Source organism: Lagenorhynchus albirostris, chromosome 2 (assembly GCF_949774975.1).
Source record: "Lagenorhynchus albirostris chromosome 2, mLagAlb1.1, whole genome shotgun sequence".
NCBI classification, from domain to species: Eukaryota; Metazoa; Chordata; class Mammalia; order Artiodactyla; family Delphinidae; genus Lagenorhynchus; species Lagenorhynchus albirostris.
This window is the reverse complement of record NC_083096.1, coordinates 181,676,086-181,700,335: the sequence shown is the minus strand read 5'-3', so window position 1 is coordinate 181,700,335 and position 24,250 is coordinate 181,676,086. Positions and strand designations below refer to the sequence as shown.

At 48.6% G+C, this 24,250-nt stretch overlaps 1 protein-coding gene across 1 annotated transcript; it reads right to left on the bottom strand.

Annotated features, from left to right (window-relative positions):
• Positions 1-3,452: 3,452 nt before the first annotated feature.
• NOL9 (nucleolar protein 9) lies at positions 3,453-24,193 on the bottom strand. Its single transcript, XM_060141586.1, has 12 exons — positions 23,820-24,193; positions 22,787-23,006; positions 22,138-22,265; positions 18,954-19,089; positions 18,734-18,830; positions 18,098-18,195; positions 11,844-12,005; positions 11,358-11,655; positions 10,878-10,989; positions 8,499-8,676; positions 7,050-7,183; positions 3,453-6,451 (listed from the first exon to the last, which is right to left on the bottom strand). The coding sequence occupies exons 1-12, from the start codon at positions 24,177-24,179 to the stop codon at positions 6,302-6,304; spliced, it is 2,073 nt and encodes a 690-aa protein (XP_059997569.1). The 5' UTR covers positions 24,180-24,193; the 3' UTR covers positions 3,453-6,301.
• Positions 24,194-24,250: the final 57 nt, after the last annotated feature.

Sequence of the window (24,250 nt, the reverse complement as noted above, 5' to 3'; positions counted from 1 at the left end):
CTACAACGCTCTCCCACCCCTCAGTCATCCCACTGACTGTCCCAGTCAGGCTGCACGCAATGCCGTTTCTAGCCCCTGTTTTCCTCTCTTCCTGAGTCTACCCCTACTCTTTACCCAGCTGACTCCAGTTTATCCTTCAGGTGATGTCACTTCAGGAAATCCCCAAGATTGGTGGTGTCGTAAGAGGAATCTTACGTGTGAACCCATTAACCCGCAATTGCTCTATTTAACACACATCAAACTACTTTTCAATTTCCTGCTGACACATCCGCGTCACTCATTAGTGAGATTCTAGAAGGATGGGCGTGTATCTTGCTCCCGGCCATCTCCCCAGCCCCTGGCACAATGCCCAGTGATTAACGTGTTCAGTAACTATTTGGACATTGATTACATGAGGAACTATGACACACTGAAGCTTATTAAACTTGAAAACTTGGAAATACAGCAAAAGCAAAACTAGTTTTTTGTTGTTTTTTTTTTTTTCTTTTTTGGCTGGGCAGCGAGGCTTGTGGAATCTTAGTCCCCCGACCAGGGATTGAACCTGGTCCCTCAGCAGTGAAAGTGCAGAGTCTTAGCCACTGGACCGCCAGGGAATTCCCACTAGCTGTCCTTTTACTGTCAAAGAAAAGAAAAAAAGAAAGGAAGAAAGAAAGAAAACTAATAATAAAGGGCTTAAAGACACAATCAGGGAATTCCCCGGTTGTCCAGTGGTGAGGACTCCGCACTTCCACTGCCATGGGCCAGGGTTCGATCCCTGGTCAGGGAACTAAGATCCAACAAGCCGCATGGTGTGGCCTCCCCCAAATTTTTTAAATGACACAATCAGGCTGAAGCAGCACAGATGGCCATTCTCTGATGTCCATGTGGCAGCCATGATTTTGGGGACCCCCCCCAGAAGGCCTAGAGCCCATATTTCACCCAAGCCTGGAAACAATCTCCCCAGGGCGAGTGAGCAGCGAGGGACCTTGAGTTAACTGGACATCGGTCACTGGGGTTCGTGTATTAGGGTGACAGGCCCGCTAAGGTGAATGGCACACGTTCGTCTTACTCTCTGGCCACTCAAGGCGGAGACCCCAGCGTGGTAGTTAAGCTTCACTTGGGGGTGTGAGCCAGAGGAGGACTACATCAGCAGCTCAGACCCTTCCCGGGGTGGAGACAACCCTGCAGTGAGGCCTGGGTGGGTGCTAGGAGTTCTGTGTGACTCACTGTCTGCTTCCTAAATCTGTCTTGGGCCAACCGTGGGGCTGGGGGGGAGGGGGAGACAGATGAAGGTCGGAATGAGGGCTCTTATGGGAGCACAGAGGGGTCAGTGACTAACACACCCTCAGGCCCTTCCTCTCTGGCCAGGAATGGGGTGTTTTCCAGGCCAGGTCTCTGATTCTGGGGCGCTGGAAGGCTGTTTGATTCCATGAACGCCATTCCTGACCCCCTCTGCCAAAACGCGTCATGGCATGAATCAAAAGTGAACTTACAAATATTGACGGTTTAGGAGGCATTTCACAGCCCTTCTTGAGAGAGGTACAAAGGCACGGTTGGGAACCTATCCCTGACCATCCTGGCAAGGGGGACACAACTTTAATGCACAAAACTGAAGGTTTCAAGGTCTGGGGACCCCTTTCCCCCCCCCCCCGACCTTCCACCTCCCAGGAGAGGAAGCTGGGGAGCAGCTTCCCCCCACCCCCGACCCCGCCACTGGCCCCTCCGCGGCAGCTGCCAGTGGAATATCTCTTCACACGGGACCCTGTTCTTTCTTCTTTCAGGGCTTGGAAGGCTGAAACCGAAAGCCTCCTTCCTCTGCCTTCTCAGAAGACAGGACACTATCTGCACCTAGATCAGAGATGATGGCTAACGCTCACCGGGCGACCCCTGTCTTCCACGCTCTCAAATTCATTAAATCACTGTGAAGGAGAAAATGTGGCCAGCCTGCAGGAGGGGTTCTTAAAGGGCCCAGGCGAATTCACCAAGCAGCCCCTCCAAGACCCACAAAATCTCTTCTCACTCTGCCGTCCACCCTCCTTTCTGGACCGAAGAGGAAGAAAACACACTCACCGCTTCCTGGACGAAGGCTGAGCCAGCCGCGAGGTGGAGACCCGTATTTTGTCAGGACTGAATTCATGTTTGACCTCTGGGGTGGTGGCACCTTGCCTGGCCCTTGAGCCACGTGCTCGACCCACAGTCCCTGTCCCTCTCTGCCCAGCTGCAGTCCCAACACTGGAGGGCTTCTCCCAGACTCAGCCCCAACCTTAATTTCTCCAGCTGAATCGTCTGCACAGAAAACCACCGAGCTCTCAACCCTGCCAATTCTCTTCTCCGACACAGGCCCCCTGGGCGCTGTATATTTGAACGTATGGACTCTGTGGCCGCGGTTTGCACTGTTTCCTTGCCGGTGGTTTCCTCCCCTTGGATTTTCCATCCCCAAGTACCCATATGCTCCCTGGCACGCACTCCTCACACCGCTGGCTGCCTCAGAGGGTGCCTTCCCTCCTTTCCCAGAAAGCAGTGCCACGAAGACCCTCGTCTCTGCAATGCCAACAGCCAGCAGCAGCCCCCCGCTGGATTCCTCGGTCAGGAGGAAGGCCTGCAAGTGTGGTGGCTTCTTCCTGCCCGGCCGACATGCACAGCCCGGAGACAAGCCCAGGTCCGAAGCATTAGAAAAACCCAAGCCACAGTCCGCTGAGCAGCACAGCAGCATCGGGGCCAGTCGCCATGGCAACCCTTGGCTTCCCAGCCCAACACATTGTCTGCCCGGCTCGGCTGTTTGCCGATTCCCAAGACTGCTTACTCAGCTCCCGGGATCTCCAGATTGGACCTGCTGCCCCTCAACTCCAAGTGCGGCTCCTTTCAGACTGCTCCCTCACCCCGCGGCCCACCCTCTGCCCCATTCTTTTCCTGGCAAAGCCCTGGAAATAACTTTAACGCAGCCAAGGCTTTCTGGAGGCCCTACCTCACGTGGCTCTTCCCCTACTGCACAGATGGCCCCCATATTTATTTTAGCCACTGTTCAGGCTTGGCCTGTCAGCCAAGTCTCGTTGCCTCTACCAGGCCCCACCCTGGGAGCGAGGGCCGAGGGGCTGAGCTCTCGCTCTCGGAGAGGCGGTTACAGACACAGACCCCCGGCTGGCTGGCTAGCTTTCTTTCTATTTGAACTCTTCTGGGAGCAAAATTCTTTTCCCTGCTAATATACTCTCAAAGATAGTCCAGAAACCATTTAACTTACATACATGGGCCCAAAAGGAAAAATGACGATGAACTCCCACTGGAGTTTATCCCGCTCAATACTGAAACAGAGAAAAGGTGCCGGGCACTTGCTGGGGTTTCCTGTCTTCCCCACTATGGCGCCCAGATTTCACTACCCCCTTTCGATGTTTTCCCCATAATTTCTACTAAACATTTAAATAATTTCCGAGAATAAAATGGTCCATCTATGTACGTAAGAAAATCACACAATTAAATTCACATTCTCAAAAATATTTAATGATACAGAAGTTCACATATTAAGTGAAAAGAGCTGGATAGAAACCACACATACAGTTGGACACCAGTTTTATAAAACAAACACACACGTGCATTTTAGAAAAACACTGGACGAGACAGCATCCCAGCATCCACAGGGAGTCCGTGGTGGGGACTTCAGGATCATTTCCTACATGGTGAACTGGTCACACAATTTTAAAAGCAGTTAGCAGGGTTTATGAGAAACTCCCAGGAGCGGGTGATCGGTGGAAGCCCTGGGACCTTCCTCTCCGGAGCCCTGGGCAGGACCCACAGCAGGAAGAACGCTGTTAAGGGAAACCTGCCCGGGAACCGCCAGGTCAGATGGTTTCCGGTGCCGACAGTTTCTGCTTTGTCCCAGTGTGACTGTGAGGGATACGATCGTGGTCCTGCCTTCTGGATTTACAACCCTTAGAGACAGGCCGCATGCTAAGAGTTACTGCTTCGCCTGCTGTAGACACGCCTCTCGCCCTCCTCACGCAGGGGCCCCGAGGGAAGCGCTATCCGCCCATCTTAGAGGACACAGGCTCAGGTTAAATACGCCCTCAGAGCTACACTGCTAGCCAGTGGCCCAGCCAGAAGGTGAACTCAGAGCTCCAACATCAAAGCCTGCTGCCTTAACCACGACATGGCCTCAACCAAATCTAAGGGAAACAACTACCAGACGCTTTAATAATCACCGTCCCACGTCCCTTGGTCCTCTCGCCGTCTGTCGGGCAGAAACCTGAGTGCCCAGAAGGGTGAGGACCCGCCTGTCACAGGGACCCCAGGAGCGGCAGCGGCAGCTTAATTTTCTTAAAATAAGCATGTACTGCTTTAAAAATCACACACAGAAATGACTGAGTTTTTGTTAAGAGCATCTCCAACGCAGAACTCTCACTACCCGTCCTGAGCCATCACAGACAGTGGAAATGCCAGAAAGCCCAAAGCATCGCCACTGATAATCCAGCACACCAGGTGGCTGCGCCGCTGCCAGCCTGACTAGCACACCTGGAGCTGACCACAGCGCCCTGTCTCCAGCATCTCTGGATGCTGACAGAGGCCTAGGTGGGCTCCTCAGCCAGGCCATCTCCAGCCTCCGTAAGGCCAGCTGACCAATGGCTGACAGCTCCCTCTAGCGGCAACGTTTGTTTTCTTTACCGATGGGGACTGAAGCCCGCAGCCTTAATGGCCAGCAGGAAACAGGCTAAAAGCGAGCCTGGATTTAATGAAAACGCAAATGACGGGCCACCACTTGCTGCTAAAGACCTACAGTATTATTGTAAAGGTACAGGAACTTGGGAAGGAGGCAAAAAGTTGATGGTGGATTGTCTGTTAATAGTCTTTGCAAGGCCAAGAAAGAAAACCATGTACAAGTTAAATTTAGATATAAATAAGAAGCAACTAAGAAGCTAGACATTAGGGTGGGGGGGTGGGATGAACTGGGCGATTGGGATTGACATGTATACACTAATATGTATAAAATGGATAACTAATGAGAACCTGCTGTATAAAAAAATAAATAAATTTTTTTTAAAAAAGAAGCCCTTCCTGCAGGGCCCCCTTTGTTCCTCTGGTAGAAAGAATCACAGTAAATACAAGTCTCCGTATGCAAATTAAATGGTTCCCACCGCAAAAAAAAGGAAGCTAGACATTAAATGGTCTCTAGGGTATCACACCTGATCCTGGATGGTGACAAGGGCTCTACAAGATGAGATGAGAAGCCATGTGAGTACTTAAGACAACGACAGTCAACGGTTTAAATGAACGTAAACATTAAAACCCACACATCATAATAGCTGTCCTTCAACACATTCTGCTAGGAAGCTGGAATTCACACCACCAGTTTGAAAGGCTACCTCAGTGTCCTAAACGCAGAAATGGTGACCTGACCTGGCTGTCCGGACTGTTTACCAAAACCACTTCCAACCTGGGAGGTTAAAGAATCCTGACCACCAGGAAGAAGACGGAGTTCCATCGTTGGCCCCAAAGCCCCCTGGGAGAACAGCACCATCACTGACACAGAGTTCAGGTCCAGCCACCGAGCCCAAGAGCATGAGCTGCTCCCCCGGTCCTTCTTCCGAACAGCCTAGTGTCCGGCTCTGCCCACTGTGCGTTTTTAATCTCAGATGTGAAGTCAATTAGGACAAATCTGGTCTTAAAGAGACCCCAAGACAGGCTTCCTGGATTTGAGAGCATTTTTTCAGCATAAAATTTTTCAGCATCAGATTTTAAAAAGGAAGAAGAAGAAGGGCTCTGGAGTCAAACTTTTATCTCTGAAACATTGATTAACTTTAACAGACTAAACAGAGGCTTAACCCTTGGCCCACACGCATGGACGGGGTTGGAGAGCATCCAACGCGCAGGGATGGGAACGCCCCCCGCCCCGGGGCAAGGACCACAGGGCGCCACCACATTCCGCTACGCCCTCCATCCTGCTGGCCAGACTGCCTTCCTCCTTAGGACGTTTCTGTGGCTCCCATTACTCTATTTTTATCCAGATGCCAACAACCAGGTCCGGCAAAAACTTTTTGAAGAATCTACCGTGTTCTTTCTGTTTCAATGGCGCACAAACTTTTCCCTGCTGCTTTACTCCCTTAGAAAATAAAACAGAAGACCAGGGCAAACCTCTAGGTCATGTCGACTTAAGAACAGACTTAAATGTACTCTAAACATATCCATGAGTTATGCAGCAAACACTGCACCATTTGCTACGTAAGCGCGCCGTTCCGTTCATGGCCACAGAACCCCATCGGTCCGCTGGCGCCGGCCTGGAGACAGAGTCAAGCTCTCGGAAGAAAAGGTCCTTCCCTGATTAAGAACAGCAGGATCAGTTTGTTTTTCGATAGAATTTAGGTTTGGGGTGTACTTTCTCTTTACGTGTTTCCTCAATTTCTCTTGCTCCAATTTTCTCTGATGCTCCAGGAAGTTTAAAATTATAATCTGTTGTGATGTAAGGTATCGTCCCTTCGAGCCCACGCTGAAATGGAAACACAGAGAAAATACTTCAAATCCAGCCAAGACGGAAGACAGTGTTAAAAGTGAGAGTCTGAGGAAGGTCCTCTCACTCCTAAGACACTCGGCTCCGCTCCCCTGGAAGGGCCCACTTACAATTCAACCCCACAAACACATCAAACAGCATGAGAATGGGGGTGGGGACTTCTCTCTCAAACGGGCAGAACCAGCCGGTGGGGAGGGGGACACTGGTGCCTCCCCAGCTGCCTGCAGGTCCTGCCATTTGGTTTGGGGCCACATGGATGCCCTTGGCCAACGTGACCCTCCATGGCCTTCCCACGGGGACCCCTGAAGACTGTCTTCAGGGAGGGCTCATCATGGGGACGCCACCTCTGCTCTTTTCTCCCACACGCACATCTGCAATGACAGCTCCACCACGGGGCTCCTGGCCGTGCGTGACGGCGACTCTGGGCCCCAGACCTTTAGGCCACGCTGACACACCACCACGGGGTGTGAGCTCCCCAGACAATAACCTGCTCCCTCGTGACTCTCGCCCCGACTTCAGGCCCCCACTGTGGACACGGCCGGCGAGCTCCAGGGCTGCCCCCGGGGGCCGTACTCACCTGGCTCTTGAGAACACACTGTGGAATGGAAATGGTTCCAACCAGCAGACAGTTCACGTTTCTTAGCTCTTCCGGGGGCACAGGAGTGAGGATGTGGTAAAGCCTCTTCTCCATGTCGATCCCTCTACAAATTCCTTGAAAGCACACAAAACACACAAAAATCACCCTTTCTGGAAGATATCAAACTTCCCCACCACTCAGAATTGTAGAATGGCTTTTAAAATAAGAGTTTCAAGTTCAACTGTGTTTTGCTTTAAAAATACAAAGTGACATATGTGAATATCTGAAGACTCTTGGTACCCTTCTCCTTGTTCAGCTGTGAGAAACCCAAGTCCTACACTGTCTTAACTAAGGCGCACCTGGGCCAGGGAGAAAGCCACCAGTGAGGAACGCAAAGATGACTCAGCCTCTCCCCACCACCAATCCCTTCTTTACGGTCTGTACTAAAGCATACGAGTTCTGTGGAAATGCTTTCGAGAAGTTCAGTGTTGTATAAATAAAGAACACGTATTAACTGAGGGTTTTGCTAATCTTGAGGTGTGTAGGCCCAGCCCCCTTCCAGAAGTATACACTGACAGTTACTGATCTCAGTGAGCCGGGGGACGATCACGTGAGGCAGGTTTGGTGAGGGACGCAGGGACCCAAGGCTGCCAGGCACCACGAGGCTGGGTCCACATGCTGGACCTGTGCGAAGGGACGCACCAGGATGCAGTGTGATCTCGTATGTGCTCAGATCACTCCTGACCGTGGGGAGTCCAGTTACACAGCTTTACCACTAGTCCAGGGCAAGAAATGAGACGGGTGTGGTGAGAAGAGGTGAGATGGAGGAGTCTGACTTTCTGAAAACGAAACCACCAGGCCTGCGAGTGGGCTGGATGTGGAGAATGAAAGCAAGGGCGTGCCAAGGAAGACCCAGGGGCCTGACCCAAACACCAGAGTACATCTTCAAAGGACTGTTCATGGCCTGGGAACTGGGGATGGTGTGGGCTGGGAGGAGGAGATCTGGGGAGAACATCAGGGAAGGGGTAGAAGGACCTATCAGGACTCAGTTTGGGATCCAAGTCTTAGGTGCCAGTGAGACATCCAAGCGGAAAAGTGCCGTGCTCACACGGGCTTGGAGCTCTGATGCACCGCTGTGCTGGAGAGACCCCACGGACGTCAGCCTAAGATGGACTCAGAGCCCCAGCAGTGGGTGGGAGGGCCCACGGAAAACATGTCAGATGAGAAGGAGGCCGTGACCAGGCCCTTAGGAATCTTGGAGGAGAAGCAGAGGAAGAACCACTTCTTTCCTGCCCTCCAGCCCGCAGAGCCCGCTATACCGAAGACAGAGAAGCTAAGCTCTCTGGCCACTCCAGCCAAGTGACGGCGACAAGGTCAAGCCCAGCCATCGACAGTTAAGAAGCGGGTCAGTTTCAGTAGGTTTACAGACAGTGTCCCTCTCAGACTCACCAAACCCCAAACAATCACAGATGGGCGTCTGGGCAAGCAGGATGGGCCCACTTGCGTATCCTCTGACATCATCCAGGATCTTGCAAAGCCCAACCCAGCTGGCGTTCACAGCGTATAATATGTGGGTAGGAGCGACATCAGCATGGATAATTCGGAGTGCCACGGCATTGAAAGGGACCTGAAAGACACATGCGCATCCCCCTCTATGAATTCTACTTGAAAGACTACGTTTAATTTTTACAAGTCGACTCACCAGCTATCTGACGTTCTATCTGCCAAACCACCTACCAAGAAATATCTAAACAGAATGTGAACACCAACCAGCATTTGTTTAGTGCTTCACCGTTCTAATACAGAGAACCTAGGAAACTTAAACAAAACTCCTGTATACCAGCAATACCTGCTAGAAATCTAAACTGAATGCCTGGAACTTTGTCTACAGAGACACAATGAGATGCAAGTTTGGAGACATCCTACATGAGCTGAAGTTGACGGAGGGAGACTATGGAAACCCCTCACTGAGGTCTCCTGATGGAGAAAGTAAAAATCCATTCAGTGAGAAAAAGCCTCCATTCACTCCCTAATTTAATTATTGCAATAAGAAAAATGGATTGCATTCCCGGAGCACGAGGTAAATAATTACTTTTAACATGTAACTTTCTGGGTAATTTCAAACTTTTAAAGTAGAAAAACTTTTTTTTTTTTCATTTTATTTTTGGCTGCGTTGGGTCTTTGTTGCTGCACATGGGCTTTCTCTAGTTGCAAGGAGTGGGGGCTACTCTTCGTTGCGGTGCGCGGGCTCTAGGCACTTGGGCTTCAGCAGTTGTGGCGCGCGGGTTCAGTAGTTGTGGCTCGCGGGCCTAGTTGCTCTGCGGCATGTGGGATCTACCTGGACCAGGGCTCGAACTTGTGTCCCCTGCATTGGCAGGCGGATTCTTAACCACTGTGCCACCAGGGAAGTCCCCCTCACCTTTGTTTTTGAAGCCTAAATAATATGTATAACAAAATGCTTTTCTGGGGACTTCCCTGGTGGCGCAGTCATTAAGAATGACTGCCACAACTACTGAAGTCAGTGCACCTAGAGCCTGTGCTCTGCAACAAAAGAAGCCACCACAACGAGAAGCCCACACATGGCAATGAAGAGTAGCCCCCACTCACCGCAAGCAGAGAAAAGCCTGCACAGCAACGAAGACCTAATACAGCCAAATAAATAAAATTTTAAAAAAACTGTTTAAAAAACAAATGTGAACTTGTAACAAAAGGCAGTTTAAATTACTGGCAGCTAAGTTTCACGTTCAGTTATAGAGCATCGTCAAGTGAGTAAATTGCAGTAAATCAACCAAAACTCCATTAAACCAACTGCCTTAGGTTGTTCAGTGGAGATGACATGGAAGCCTGGAGCAAATCTCTCCATCAGGCTCAGGAAACGCATCCTTGCCCCCCAGGTCACAGCCCCTGCCTGTGCAACCTCAGGCCAGTGTGTCTGCCTGGCTGTGCCCGGTTTTCTACACTGTAAGCGGGGTCTATAACAGCACCTCCCCGGCAGGCTGCCACCCCAGGTAATGTGCTCGGCAGAGCGCGCGGCACAGCGGGTGCTCAGCACTGCACAGGCCACGCAGCAGAGCTGAGTACCCTGGGCTCTAGAGTCAGGCCGCCTGGGCGCCAGTCCCGGCCCAAACTTTTACTATGGGCCTTTGGGCAAGCTGACTCAGTGCCCCTGGCCTCAGTTCTGCCGTCTGTAAAGTGCGGATAATAACAGCGCCTCGGTGAGTAAAGGAGTTAACCCAGGCTTAGGAGAGAGCACGGCACAGGGTGAGCACTTAGAAATGCTACCTGTTGCTGTTTCATTCTGCCATCATTTGGAATCCTAACGTTATGGTGGTTTCTTCCCAAATGAACTTCTTCAGAGGTTGGAATCCAAGATGCATGTGCCCTGGTGTCAGAACCTACTTGCGATGTGTGAGCCAGTTTAGGAGTGTTCCCGGGCGCCAGGCCCTGCCGTGGGCACTCGTGAAACCTGCGCAAGCCTTCTGCGAGGTCTGGCCCCGCTGTTCCCAGCTGAGAGCCCAAGCTGCACCCAGCCAGTCAGTGCAAGGGCGGAGATGGGCTGCCAGGGCGCAATCCCAGCGCCAGGCCCAGCACAGCAGTGAAGAGCTCGGCTCTGGAGCTGGGCTGCCTGGCTCTGTGGCCAGCTGTGCCACTCACACTGGATCACTCAGCTCCCTCTGTAAAGCGGGGACAGTCACCAAATCTACACCATAGGGCTGCCCTGAGGACTAACTGAGTGAGGCGCTATGAAGTGGTCAAAGTGCTCTTGGCACACAGGCACGGGCGTGTTTAAGTAACCCAAATAAAGACAATTCCAAGCGTTCAGATCACCTGATAGGGTGTCAGACCATGTAAGGGACACAGTGGCTTTGGCACTGGGGGCTGCAGCTGGCCAAGGTAACTCAGCACTGCCAACTCGCGAAGGACTTTGTTATGTGATTCTCTGAAAAGGAAATCACAACGAGGTAAACAGAGATTTAACCTTCCAGGCCCACCTCCCACTAGAGACATCACACAGATTCTACGCACACAGCCCATGTTCCAACCTTAGCATCTGCAGACCCTGCCCTTCCATAAACCCCCTGGAAATCCTTCAAGTCAAAGGCCCTGGCAAGCAGACCTGGAAGCCAATTCTGGATGTTTCCACTGGCAAAGTAACCATTCAGAAAATAACTGACTCTCCTTCATAAATAGATAGCTGTGACAGAGATCTGAAAAATTTTAGAGGACTATTCCTTTGAAGGAATTGAGGACAGAAGGCCTTGTAAGACTGAAGAAAACTAACTTCTCCAGCCATGACGCTTTGCTTACCTATTTCTTGGAGTTTTTCCAGACACAAACTCCGACTTAACGGACATCAGTTTGAATCCAGTAAACAGAAGTGGATTCTCCTTTTCTTCGTCAGCAAATTCTAAACTGTCTGCAAATTCTGCCAGGTGGAACCCTCTGTTTCTGACTTTGGACGTGCTCTTTGTGTACAAGCCGTCCATGTTGTCCACGTAGCTTGGGCTGAGGTCTGGCATGTACCTACCCCGGTCGGAGCTGAACTGAACGACGTGGCTGGGCGACAGCAGTCGGATCAGGTCAATAAGAAGCAGGAGACCCTCGTCTACGAGGAAGGAGACCACGGGAGCACAGTTAGCGCACAGAGAGGCGACGCACTCCTGCAAAAAGCTGGACTGCTTCTGAGACAAGGAATTGCCCCAAAACCGGGCTTTGGCACTAATGTCTGGAAGCCACGCACTTATCCCCACTGCCCAACCCTCCCGTCCAACCCATGCGCCTCGGCGGGCTTACCTGCCACCCAGCCCATCGTGTTGACGATAAGAGGGGACTCTCTCTTGTAGGAGCTGAACACATACTTTATTATCTCAATATAATTTTCAAAGCTGTTTTTACAAGAAGGCTTCCCATAATAGACCATTTTCTGGGGTGTCCTCTGGTGGGTGAAAGGTGGTCCTAAGATGATAAAGATGAGCGTCATCGATCCGGGAGAACCTAAGAGGCGGCGAGGGTTCTGGTCCAGCCATCGTCACTGACGAAGCTCCTCAGGAAATCCGAGCCCGTCCTACCACTAGGAATAGCTGTGCTCCTACTTTCGGATGTCTAAGCTGTCAACTTCATACAAAGACACGCTCACGATTACGTACACAGTTAACCCCAACTAAGTCCTAATACAGCCACTCACTCAACAAACATTTACTGGACACCTACTGAATGCTGGGCATTGTCCTAGATACTTAGGACATTTCTGTGAACTGAACAAACATCCCTACAGGGCTTACACACTAAGGAAACGACGATTAGTAACAGCAGCAGTCACCTGTTGGACTACAGTACTGTGTCCTACGTATGCTAGACACACAATCTCTAGTTTTCATAAACACCCTGTGAGACAGGAAGCATTACTTTCCCCCATTTTTACAGACAAGGAAATTGAGAAAGAGATTAACCTGACCAAGGTCGCACAGCTAGTAGAAATCAGCTGGACTTGAACTCAGGTGGTCCAGCTCCAGAGCTGATACTCCCTAATCACAACAGCAGTCTGTCCATCCCCTCTGGCTGGGGCCAGCGCCCACAGCAGACAGGTGGCCAGGACGACATCGCAACACAGTTGGCAGGGCAAGGGCCTTGGTCAATGCGGTTGGGGCGAGGCCGCCTGGGAAAGAGCTGGCGAGGCTCCCCTCCAGGTCGGGGCCAGGGGATTCGGGGCAGCCCACAACAGAGAGGGTGGCCTGCGTAGTCGAGGGACTGAGCCAATACAAGGGGACTGAGCAAATATGTAAATATACTGCGAATAATGGCAGCCAGGGTTCTTACCATCAGAGAAGGAACTTACAAATACGGAAGGGGGAAGGCTACCTAGAATGAACCCTGGGCGCTAGATTAGAATCGGAATGATCAGTGCAGGGAACTCCCTGGCGGTCCAGGGGTTAGGACTCCACGCTTCCACTGCAGGGGGTCCAGGTTTGATCCCTGGTCAGGGAGCTAAGATCCCACAAGCCACGTGGTATGGCCGAAAAAAAAAAAAAAGATCAGTGCAAACTCATGGCTCTTAATAAACAGACAGATAGAGATAGACATAGAAATATGTGTGTGTACATATATATGTGCACACACACACACACATATACGTACATACATGACATGCGTGGGTTTAAGCATATGCATATTCCCTAACTCTGTCCATGGAGAGGATCTAGAAGAAATGACACCCAGAAGAAGATAAAAATAGCACACCTAGTTAGAGTGGAAAACCCTGGCAAACACTATCTTAACCAACTGATCAAAGCTAACATGTCTGGCAACAGGACAAACTGACAGCATGTTGATATGACACACGGAGAACAGCGTCACTTCTAAATCGAACCACAGGGGAGCCTACAAACGTACCCTTCGAATTGTCAAGGTCATAAAAGATAAGAAAAGCCGGAGGAACTGTTCCAGACTAAAGGGGACTAAAGATTTGTAAGTACACACTGGGCCTACACAGATGATTGGAACAGTGGACAAAATCGAGTAACCACACTGTAGCAAATGTTACTACCCTGATTCTGGTGGTTGTACTATGATTACACAGCAGTGTCCTTGTTTTTAGAAATACCCACTGAAATACTAAGGGATAAAAAAGGAAAAAAAATTAAATTAAGTAGAGAAAATGTAAAAGAGGAACAACGAAAACAGCTAAAGAGCTAAGTCTAAACAATTTTTCTTTTTTGGCTGCGCTGTGTGGCTTGCAGGATCTCAGTTCCCAGACCAGGGACTGAACCCAGGCCATGGCAGTGAAAGCCTGGAATCCTAAACATTAGGTCACTAGGGGCCTCCCCTAAACATTTTTTTTTTTTAACATCTTTATTGGAGCATAATTGCTTTATAATGGTGTGTTAATTTCTGCTTTATAACAAAGTGAATCAGCTATACATATACAGATATCCCCATATCTCCTCCCTCTTGCGTCTCCCTCCCACCCTCCCTATCCCAACCTAAACACATATTTTTTAGAAAGCTGTTAAAATAAAGTAAATGTATTTAAAAATTCTTACTGACTAAAAGCGTGTTAAATCGCTAATATATCTAGCAACCTAATGTGATACCGTCTGCTTCCTTTAAAAATCAACTTAACAAAAGTCACACAATTACCTGAACAGGAACAGAAAAAGCATTTGACAAAATCCAACATCCTTCCATGATAAAAAACATTTCACAGACTAGGAATAGAAGACAACTTCTTCAACCTGACAGAGGTAAAGTGAAAAAGCCACAGCAAACATTTTGCTTAATGGTAAGACTGTACGCATTACCTCCAAGATCAGGAACAAGAAAATGATGTTTACTTTCTATTCAACACTGTATTAAAGGTTCTAGCCAGAGGTACCAGACAAGAAAAAGAAATAAAAGGCATCCAACTTGGAAATGAAGAGATAAAACTATCTCTATTCACAGATGACATGACCTTATATATAGAAAATCCCAAAGAATTCACAAGAATGCTACTAGAGGTAATAAAGGAATTCAGTAAAGTTACAGGGCATAAGATCAAAACACAGAAGTCAGTTATGTTTCTATACACCAGCAATTAGCAATATGAAAAGGAAATTAGAATAGCAATTCCACGTACAATAACTAAAAGAATTAAATCCTTAGGAATAAATCTAACCAAGGAGGTAAAATACTGCTTAAAGAAATTAAAAAGGGAGTTTCCCTGGTGGCGCAGTGGTTAAGAATCTGCCTGTCAATGCAGGGGACACGGGTTCGAGCCCTGGTCCGGGAAGATCCCACATGCCGCGGAGCAACTAAGCCCGTGCGCCACAACTACTGAGCCTGCGCTCTAGAGCCCGCAAGCCCCAACTACTGAAGCCTGTGTGCCACAACTACTGAAGCCCCCATGCCTAGAGCCTGTGCTCTGCAACAAGAGAAGCCACCGCAATGAGAAGCCCGCACACCGCAACAAAGAGTAGCCCCCGCTCTCAGCAACTAGAGAAAAACGGCATGCAAGCAAAGACACAATGCAGCCAAAAAAAAAATTAAATTAAATTAAATGAATGAATAAATAAATTTATTTTTTAAAAAAAGGGACTTCCCTAGTGGTCCAGTGGGTAAGACTCTGTGCTCCCAATGCAGGGGGTCCGGGTTCAATCCCTGGTCGGGGAACTAGATCTCGCATGCCACAACTAAAAGTCTGCATGCCGCAACTAAAGATACTCTATGCTGCAAGGAAGATCCCGTGTGCCGCAACTAAGACCTATGGCCTGGCGCAGCCAAAATAAATAAACAAATATTAAAAAAAAAAGAAAAGAAATTAAAGAAGACCTAAAAAATTACAGACTGAAAACAATCCCTATCAAAATTCTAATAGCCTTTTCCCCAGAAATGGAAAAGCCTATTCTCAAATTCATATGGAATTGCAAAGGGTCCCAAAAGGCCAAACAATCTTGAAAAAGAATAAAGTTGGAGGACTCCCATTTCCCAACTTTTAACCTACTACAAAGGTACAGTAATTAAAAGTGTGGTGCTGGCCTAAGGGCAGACATAAACCAAAGGAATAGAATAAAGAGTCCAGAATGATTTTCAACATGGGTGCCAAGATCACTCAGTGGGGGAAGGACAACAAACGGATATTGGAAAACTGGACATCCACGTGCAAAAGAACAAAGTTGGACCCTCCCTTGTATCATACACAAAAATTAACTCAAAATGGATCAAAGACCTAAGTGTTAGAGCAAAAACTGACAAAATTCCTAGAAGTAAGGAATTAACATCCAGAATATATAAAGAACTCCTAAATTCAACAAAAACAAAGAACCCAATTCAAAAATGGGCAAAGGGGGACTTCCCTGGTGGCGCAGTGGTTAAGAATCCACCTGCCAATGCAGAGGACACAGGTTTGAGCCCTGGTCCGGGAAGATCTCACATGCCACAGAGCAACTAAGCCCATGCGCCACAGCTACTGAGCCCCCGTGCCACAACTACCGAAGTCCGTGCACCTAGAGCCCGCACTCCGCAACAAGAGAAGCCACTGCAATGAGACGCCCGTGCACTGCCCACCCTCGCCGCAACTAGAGAAAGCCCACGTGCAGCAACGAAGACGCAACGCAGCCAAAAATAAACAAATTAATTAATTAATTAAAAAGATGGAAAAAGGACTAAACTAGACATTTCTCCAAAGCAGATGTACAAATGGCCAATAAGCACATGAAAAGATGCTCAACTCCATTAGTCATTAGGGAAATGCAAATCAAGACCAAAAAGAGATATCACTTCGCATCCACAAGAAAGGTCATAATTAAAATAACAAAAATTGGGACTTCCCTGGTGGTCCAGTAGTTAAGAATCCGCCTTCCAATGCAGGGGACACGGGTTCCATCCCTGGCTGGAGAACTAAGATCCCACATGCCCTGGGGCAACTAAGCCTGCGCTCCACAGCCTGCACACCACAACTACTTTGTTCAAGATCACAATAGGCAGAAAATGAAAACAATCCAAGTGTCCATCAACAGTTAAAAGGATAAACAAAATGTGACATAATGGAATAATTTTCAGCCATAAAGAGGAATTACTTTTGACATATGCTACAATACGAACAGACCTTAAAACCTTTATGCTTAGTGAAAAAAGCCTGACACAGAAGGACAAATATTGCATGATTCCACTTATATGAGGTGCCTAAATTAGGCAAATTCATAGGAACCGAAAGTAGGCTGGCGGTACCTAAGGGCTGTGGGGGACTGGGCTACTGTTTAACAGGTATAGCATTTCAGTTTGGGACAGTGAAAAAGTTTTGGAGGTAGATAGCGGTGGTGGTTACACAACACTAGGAATGTATTTAATGCCACCGAACTGTACACATGAATAGTTAAAATGGTAAATCTCATATTATGTATATTTTTGTATTTAAAAAAAGCAGTGTGGGAGTTCCCCGGTGGCCTAGTGGTTAGGATTCCAGGCTTTCACTGCCGTGGCCAGAGTTCAATCCCTGGTTGGGGAACTGAAACCTTGCAAAGCCTCAAGGCAAAGCCAAAAAAAAAAAAAGGCAATGTGGGACTCTGATTTGGATTCTGAAATATAAAAAGGATATTAGTAGGATAACTGATGAATTCTGAAAAAAGACCTATAGATTAGTTAATAGTATTATATCAATAGTTAACAGTATTAAATCAATGTCAATTTTTTTTCTTTTTTTTTTGTGGTACGCGGGCCTCTCACCGCTGCAGCCTCTCCCATTGCGGAGCACAGGCTCCAGACACGCAGGCTCAGCGGTCATGGCTCACGGGCCCAGCTGCTCCGCAGCATGTGGGATCCTCCCAGACCGGGGCACGAACCCGTGTCCCCTGCATCGGCAGGCGGACTCTCAACCACTGCGCCACCAGGGAAGCCCCAATGTCAATTTCTTGATTTAGATCATTGTATAGGGTTATATAAGATGTTAATATTACTGAAAAGTGTTTCCAATTTACATAAAATAAAATGGATGGGAATTCCACTTACTAAAATGGAACCCTAGAAAGGTCTTATTGGGTTTTTGTTTTTGTTTTTTTGAGGCTAGAGGAATAGTTATGGGAAGACCATGAGTTTGGGAGTGGGGGAGAATGTTCTTTTTTTTATATTTTATACTTTTGTATGCTTTGAAATTTTTTTTTAAACAATACTTTTTTTTATTATTTATTTTATTTATCTATCCTTGGCTGCTTGGCCATGTTGGGTCTTCATTGCTATGCGCGGGCTTTCTCCAGTTGCCGCGAGCGGGGGCTACTCTTCATTGCGGTGCACGGACTTCTCATTGCGGTGGCTTCTCTTGTTGCGGAGCACAGGCTCTAGGTGCGCGGGCTTCAACAGTTGTGGCTCGTGGGCTCTAGAGCGCAGGCTCAGTAGTTGTGGCGCACAGGCTCCGTGGTATGTGGGATCTTCCCGAACCAGGGCTCGAACCCGAGTCCCCTGCATTGGCAGGCGGATTCTTATCCACTACGCCACCAGGGAAGCCCTCTTTGAACTTTCTGTATCATTACTTTCGCACTATATAAAACCAAGACATTTAAAAAGTATATAATACATACCTAGAACCGGTTCTGTAACATTAAGTAGAGAAATGCAACCTGGTGGAGTAAATTCTGTCTGTCCCAGATCACATTCCAAATAGTCAATGCAAGATATACTGAAAATTTAAAAGAAAGAAAGAAAATCTTAACAAGTTTTACTGTGCCCAAAGGGTACATCAGATTGTAAAGATTCTATGTGAGGCACAGGCATAATCCACCCCATGCAGCCTCATAGGCAGGACGCTCCGAAGACGACAACCAACACAGCAGAAGGACGGTAAAGAGAAAATGGGACGCAGGCAAGGCCACAGTGTCCACTCAACATGTGGATAAAATTTTGCCTTTCTTAACATTTTATTTTTAAAATACAACAGAATTTATCCCTACCCTGACTCTCTGGATTTGGACAAATACATTTTCAGAGAGCAAGTGACAACTCCCACGAGCTCACCGACAGGGAAGGTGGGTATACCTGAGAGCGCCATCACTTCACCCCAAAACCTGGTATAACCAGACGGCCTCACTCAGCTGAGTGGCTTTGCAGGGTTGTATATAATCTCTACTTAGGAGTCAGGATGCATTCCCATCTAGTTTCTCAAATCAAAAATCCTACTTCCTGCCAAAAATCTAGCAATATGTCAAAAATACGCTTACCTATTTAACAACTGGTTAATCAGGTATCTAATAAATGTTGACTTTCCAATGTCCTGAGAGCCACAAACCAGAATGACAGGGCAGCCGTCTGCTTCTTCTGGAGGTGAAACAAACATTGACCCGTAAAATTAGCCACCTTCTTTAGGACGCTAATCATCAACAGTAACCCTCTGAGGCTTTGGTGGATAAACGCTAGACTGTATCGGTACCTGTTACTCACCACAAGAAATGCTGACTAACTCTTCCATGACTGAAAAGGCACTCTCGGTTAAACGAAGGCCGTTTTTTTTTCTCTCTCTTCTAATGCCGACAGATTTCAAGGCGAAATACTCAGAGTTAATCTGGAAAGTTGGAATCTGAAAGTAACAATGTAAACTTTAAGAAAAGATGAAAACAAGCACATTTCTTTTTCTCCAGTTCTAAATTAATAAGACTTATGTAGTTGTGAGCTACAAAAGATAAATTTGATCCCTCCCTTTCTCTCACCCCCCAAATCCAACCCTCCGGTAAGTCTTGTTGACTCCCAAAGCCGTCCATGTCTCTATTTTCATAGCTTACGCTTACTACCAAGCTGCCACCACCTCTGCAGGAGACTCCAGAGAAAAAGAAAATGCATGAAAATTTAAAAGTGATGGCCACAAGAAAAATTCAACCGAAGACGCCAGCTGTAGAACAAGTTGGTGATTTGGAATAAAGTCAAGACAGTCTCCAAAAACATCAAGCAAAAAGACAAAGAGTTGAAAGGAGGGACTCCCCTGGTGGTCCAGCAGTAAAGAATCTGCTCTCCAATGCAGGTGATGGGCGTTCGAGCCCTGGTCGGGGAACTGAGAGCCCACATGCTGTGGGACAACTAAGCCAGCACGCCACAACTACTGAGCTCACGCGCCTCAACTAGAGCCCGCGTGCTGCAAACTACAGAGCCCATGCACTCTGGAGCCTGCGTGCCACAACTAGAGAGCGAGAGGAAAAGAAAAACCCACCACCACTAGATAGAAGCCCGTGCACCGCAACGAACCACCCACGTGCCGCAACTAAGACCCGACGCAGCCAAAAACAAATAAATAATAAATAAATCTTTAAAAAAAGAGAGTTGAAAGGATGTGGAAGGTGGAGACATGAAGTCCGATGGCATTCTAGCAGAAGTAGCAGGAAACCACAGGAAAGCCACCGGAGGAATGAGAGCAGGGCCCTGGCAGAAGCAAGTGGGTCTCTGATGGAATAAGGGAGGACCCAGGAAGAGACCCCACCCATGATCACATCTGCATGCAATTCATCAACCCTGAGGAGAAGGACCTCATAAAAGGAGCAAGGGGCTTCCCTGGTGGCGGCGCAGTGGTTGAGAGTCCACCTGCCGATGCAGGGGACACAGACGGGTTCGTGCCCCGGTCCGGGAGGATCCCACATGCCGCGGAGCGGCTAGCCCCGTGAGCCATGGCCGCCGAGCCTGCGCGTCTGGAGCCTGTGCTCGGCAATGGGAGAGGCCACAACAGTGAGAGGCCTGCGTGCCGCAAAAAAAAAAAGAACAAGAATCAGCCTGGGGTGAGGATTCCTAGCAGGTATTCTGGATTCTAGAAAACAGTAGAGCAAGTCCTTCAAGGTTTCTAGGAAAACTTCTGTGAACCTGTAATTCTACACTCCACTCAACTATCAATCACTGAGGGAAGAACAAGTACATCTTATAAAATGAGATAAGCGAAAGTTTACTATTTGCCTTATATGAAAATATAATTCCAGAATGTGTTAACGCGTAAGTGTGGAAAGGAAAGTTATCCAACAAAGATCATAAGGAGGATAAACAGTGCTGGTTGGGAAAGTCGCAGGGACAAAACAAAAGCTGAAAATAAATGAAAAAAGAATGAGTTTGATAGTGGCATCTGAAACATTCACTTGGTAACAAGGGATTTCCATTCCCTCCTCTATGGCTCCGACCAAGCTGCTGGATTCTGTACTAGATTAAATTTACATGACACAAGAGCCCATTCATTGTCCTGCCCTTGTTTCGTATCTTCCAGCCTCCAAACCCCTCCTACTCCCTAGGTGATAACCTTGAACCATTTCACAGCGTAAGGGGAAGCAATCAGAAGAGACCTTCCCCTTGCCTCTGGCTCTGTCCCAGGCACTGCCTTCGGCCACTCTGAAGCAACTGCCTCTGCTCCTAAGGCCAACCCTCCACAGACACCAGAACCCATCCCTCGCGGTCCAATCCCCCACCTCGCTCCAGCCATCCTCTCCCTCATGCACCAGCGTGCTCTCCTGGGGATCTTTCCCACCTGCTGTGTTCAATCACGAGGTTGTTTTCCATCCACCTGCACAAAAACCAGAACTCTCTAGTTCGTGTTCACTCCGCCCACCACTGTTTCATTTCTTTCTTCCCTTTAACAGCTAAACTCTCTAAAAGCAAAATCCCTTACTACTAAACCCTTGAGTTCCGCTCTTCCCCAGGTCCTGACCCCATTCCAGTCAGGCCAGCCCCCTCAGCAATGCAGTGAAACCACTCTTGTCCAGATGGTGATTCTGCACCCAAGTTCCCTTCTCAGGCCTCATCTCACCATCAGCTGCAGCAGGGCCTCCGGTCCTCCAGCGGCTCCCCGACCACGCCCACCTGCTGTGCTCAGTCTTTGTTGCTCTGGGCTCAGACCCTGAACCTTCTCGTTTTTACCTGTATCAACTCCTTGGCGTTACTATCCTGTCTCACAGGCTCCAGAACCCTCTTCTGCTGAAAGCTCCCAAATTTACATTCCCAACCTCCTCTCTGAACTTGACTCACACACTGAACCTCCCACTTGACATCTCCAGCTGAATGTCTAAGAGGCATCTTTAAGCTACAGATTTAAGTCTCCTCCCACAGCGCCCCGTCTCCGTGCACCCAAGCACTCACACCTCACACCCAGTCTGTCTGATTTCCTACAGAGTTGACTCAGTCTACTGGCTCGTGGGAGATAATTATAGTGACCGACCCGACTTCAGGAAATTAATACTAAGGGCAGCAAAAATTTGGAGGTGAAGAGAGAGATGGGATAAAGTGTAAGTACACTGAAATTACTCATTCTCATTCAGAGTTTAGAGAAAATTCATACTGTCTCAAGTTAGTAAATCAAAATATAAAGATAACCATTTAAAAAAATATAAAGATAACCACTAAAGAAATATCAAAAGGCATTGAACCAACTATAGTAGAAAACGATGACTTTCTCTGGGGAATGAAGCTAAGGGGGGTAGAAGAGACAATTTTCACGATATAGCCTTCTATACTGACTACTTTTACTTTACACACATGTCACATTCTGTACGACTTACAGCACAATGTGACAGACAGACTGATCTTCCAAAGGGGCATCCTACATAGTCATCTGACTGTTTTGGTGAAAGTAATTAGCAAAACTCTGAATGAAAACTGGTTCTACCTCTTGTACGAAAACGTAAGATAAACCTGGATGGCTGATTATGAAGTTCACAGTGGAGGTTTTCAGACGTTCCAGCAACAGAATGGAACACAGAGGAGAAAAATTCTTCATCAAACAGTATCTGTCATCTGTAAAGAGAGATATAAACTACCTTAGAAATAGCACGCCATTAAACTCTATGCCCTTTAGGACCTCCCTCTCCTCTGCTAAATTCCAAACTTTTGGAGACTAGGAATTATGTTTGAGAGACTTTTCCAGGAGGCCATATTGCATGATAGGAGCACACCTGGGTGGAGAAGTCAATCCAGGTTTGCTACCTAAATGCTGTGTGGCCTTGGGCAACTTTTCTCATCTGTAAAATCGTGAAAACAATAGCTTCACTCTCAAGACCCTGGTGAGAGTTTAAATAGATACAGTAAAGAGTACAAGTTCTAGGCCATAGTAAGCATCTGAAAATTATTCGCCTTGGGATTTCCCCGGCCGTCCAGGGGTTTAGACTCTGCGCTTCCAATGCAGGGGGCACGGGTTCAATCCCTGGTCGGGGAACTAAGATCCCACATGCCGGGCAGCGCAGCCAAAAAAAAAAAAAAAAAATATATTCACCTTATTATGATACATCCTTAGTAAATCACGCAGTTTTTTTCATTACCTTGGTTCAGATAAGATCTGAGCAAACTTCGGGCTTCCCTTTTCATCTCCTTCTTGCTTTTCTCATGCACTGAGTAATGAACTGCATTGATAGTCAGGCGACAGTGGGTATAGGTAGAGAAGACGTTTTGGGCAGGTTGGCCTTGGCTGATGGTAAAACCAAACACCTGCACCTGGCCATAGAGGCAGGTCACACGACAGATCCCGCTAAAAGTAAAGCCCTAGAGGGAAAGAAAAAATAAAGGAAGAAATAAGGTTACAGATTCTGTTACCAATGACAGAAAACTTCTAAGATCTTAACTGGCTACTCAGACATCAAAAGGAGACTGATTTCCAAGTAACAGAATACCTTGTAGGTGACTATCTAGTATTTTAAACTAATAGATTAAAATATTAATTTTTTTAACCTAAGATCATATCCTATGGCAGCTACAGGGACAGAGAGTCTGGTGAACACTGACCCGGGGGGGGGGGCCCTGAACTCAGCTCTGCTGTACTCCTGGCTCCCTGTTCTTACAAATGTCCAGCGCCTGCCGAGTCTCTCCCGTTCTGGGGTTTTCATCTCCCTCCTGTATTGCGGGGGACCTTCCAGACCAACGTTCAGGTGAACGTCAGGGGCCCTGCAATCAGGCTGCCAGGGTTTGACTGCTGGCTCTACCTACCTCTGCTGTATAACTTTCTGGCAAGTTACCTAAGCTATATTCTTTCTTTCTGTAAACATTCCTAGCGATAATGACTCCGTAGAGCATGCATGGGTACTAAATGGGTTCACATGCCCCAAATACTTAGAGCCTGGCATTTCTAAGCACTCGGTAAATGCTACCTATTATTATCATTACTATTAAAGTCCCTCCAGCCCCGAAGACTTAGAATTCCCTCGGGAGGGTCCTTGTTACGCTCTGCCCAGCACCACCGCCCGAGGAATGCGTCCAAAGAACCCGCAGGGGGACACGGGCCTCTCCCAGCCTGCAGCTCCCGGGGCTGCGTCCCTACCCTCCCCGCTCCGCCCTGCCGGCTCCCCGGGCGCGACCTACCTGCCCCAGCGGCAGCAGCAACACGGCGCGGCCCGAGCCGGCCGACCGCACAGGCGGGATGGGGAGGATCGCGGAACAACTCGGGGCCGGATCCTCGGGCGGGCGGGGGCTGGGGGCCGCGGTCTTGTGCCTCCGGGGCGCCGCCGCACGCGACACCAGACAGCCGCCCTCCCGCCAGTCCACGCCGGCCGCCTGGGCCTGCAGCAGTCGCCGCCGAAAGCGCCTTCGGCTGCGCCAGCGCAGCCTCCCGAGCCGGCGGCGGGGCCGGTAGCTGAGGATGAGGTGCTGCCGGGCCTTGCGGGCCCGCAGCCACGTGGAGCGAGAAGGACCCCTCTTAAACAGCAGCAGCGAGTCGGCCATGCTGCCCACCGGCGCCTGCTCCTCGACAATCTCGCGAGATCCCGTCGCTCCGCCCCCGCGGCCCGTCCAGC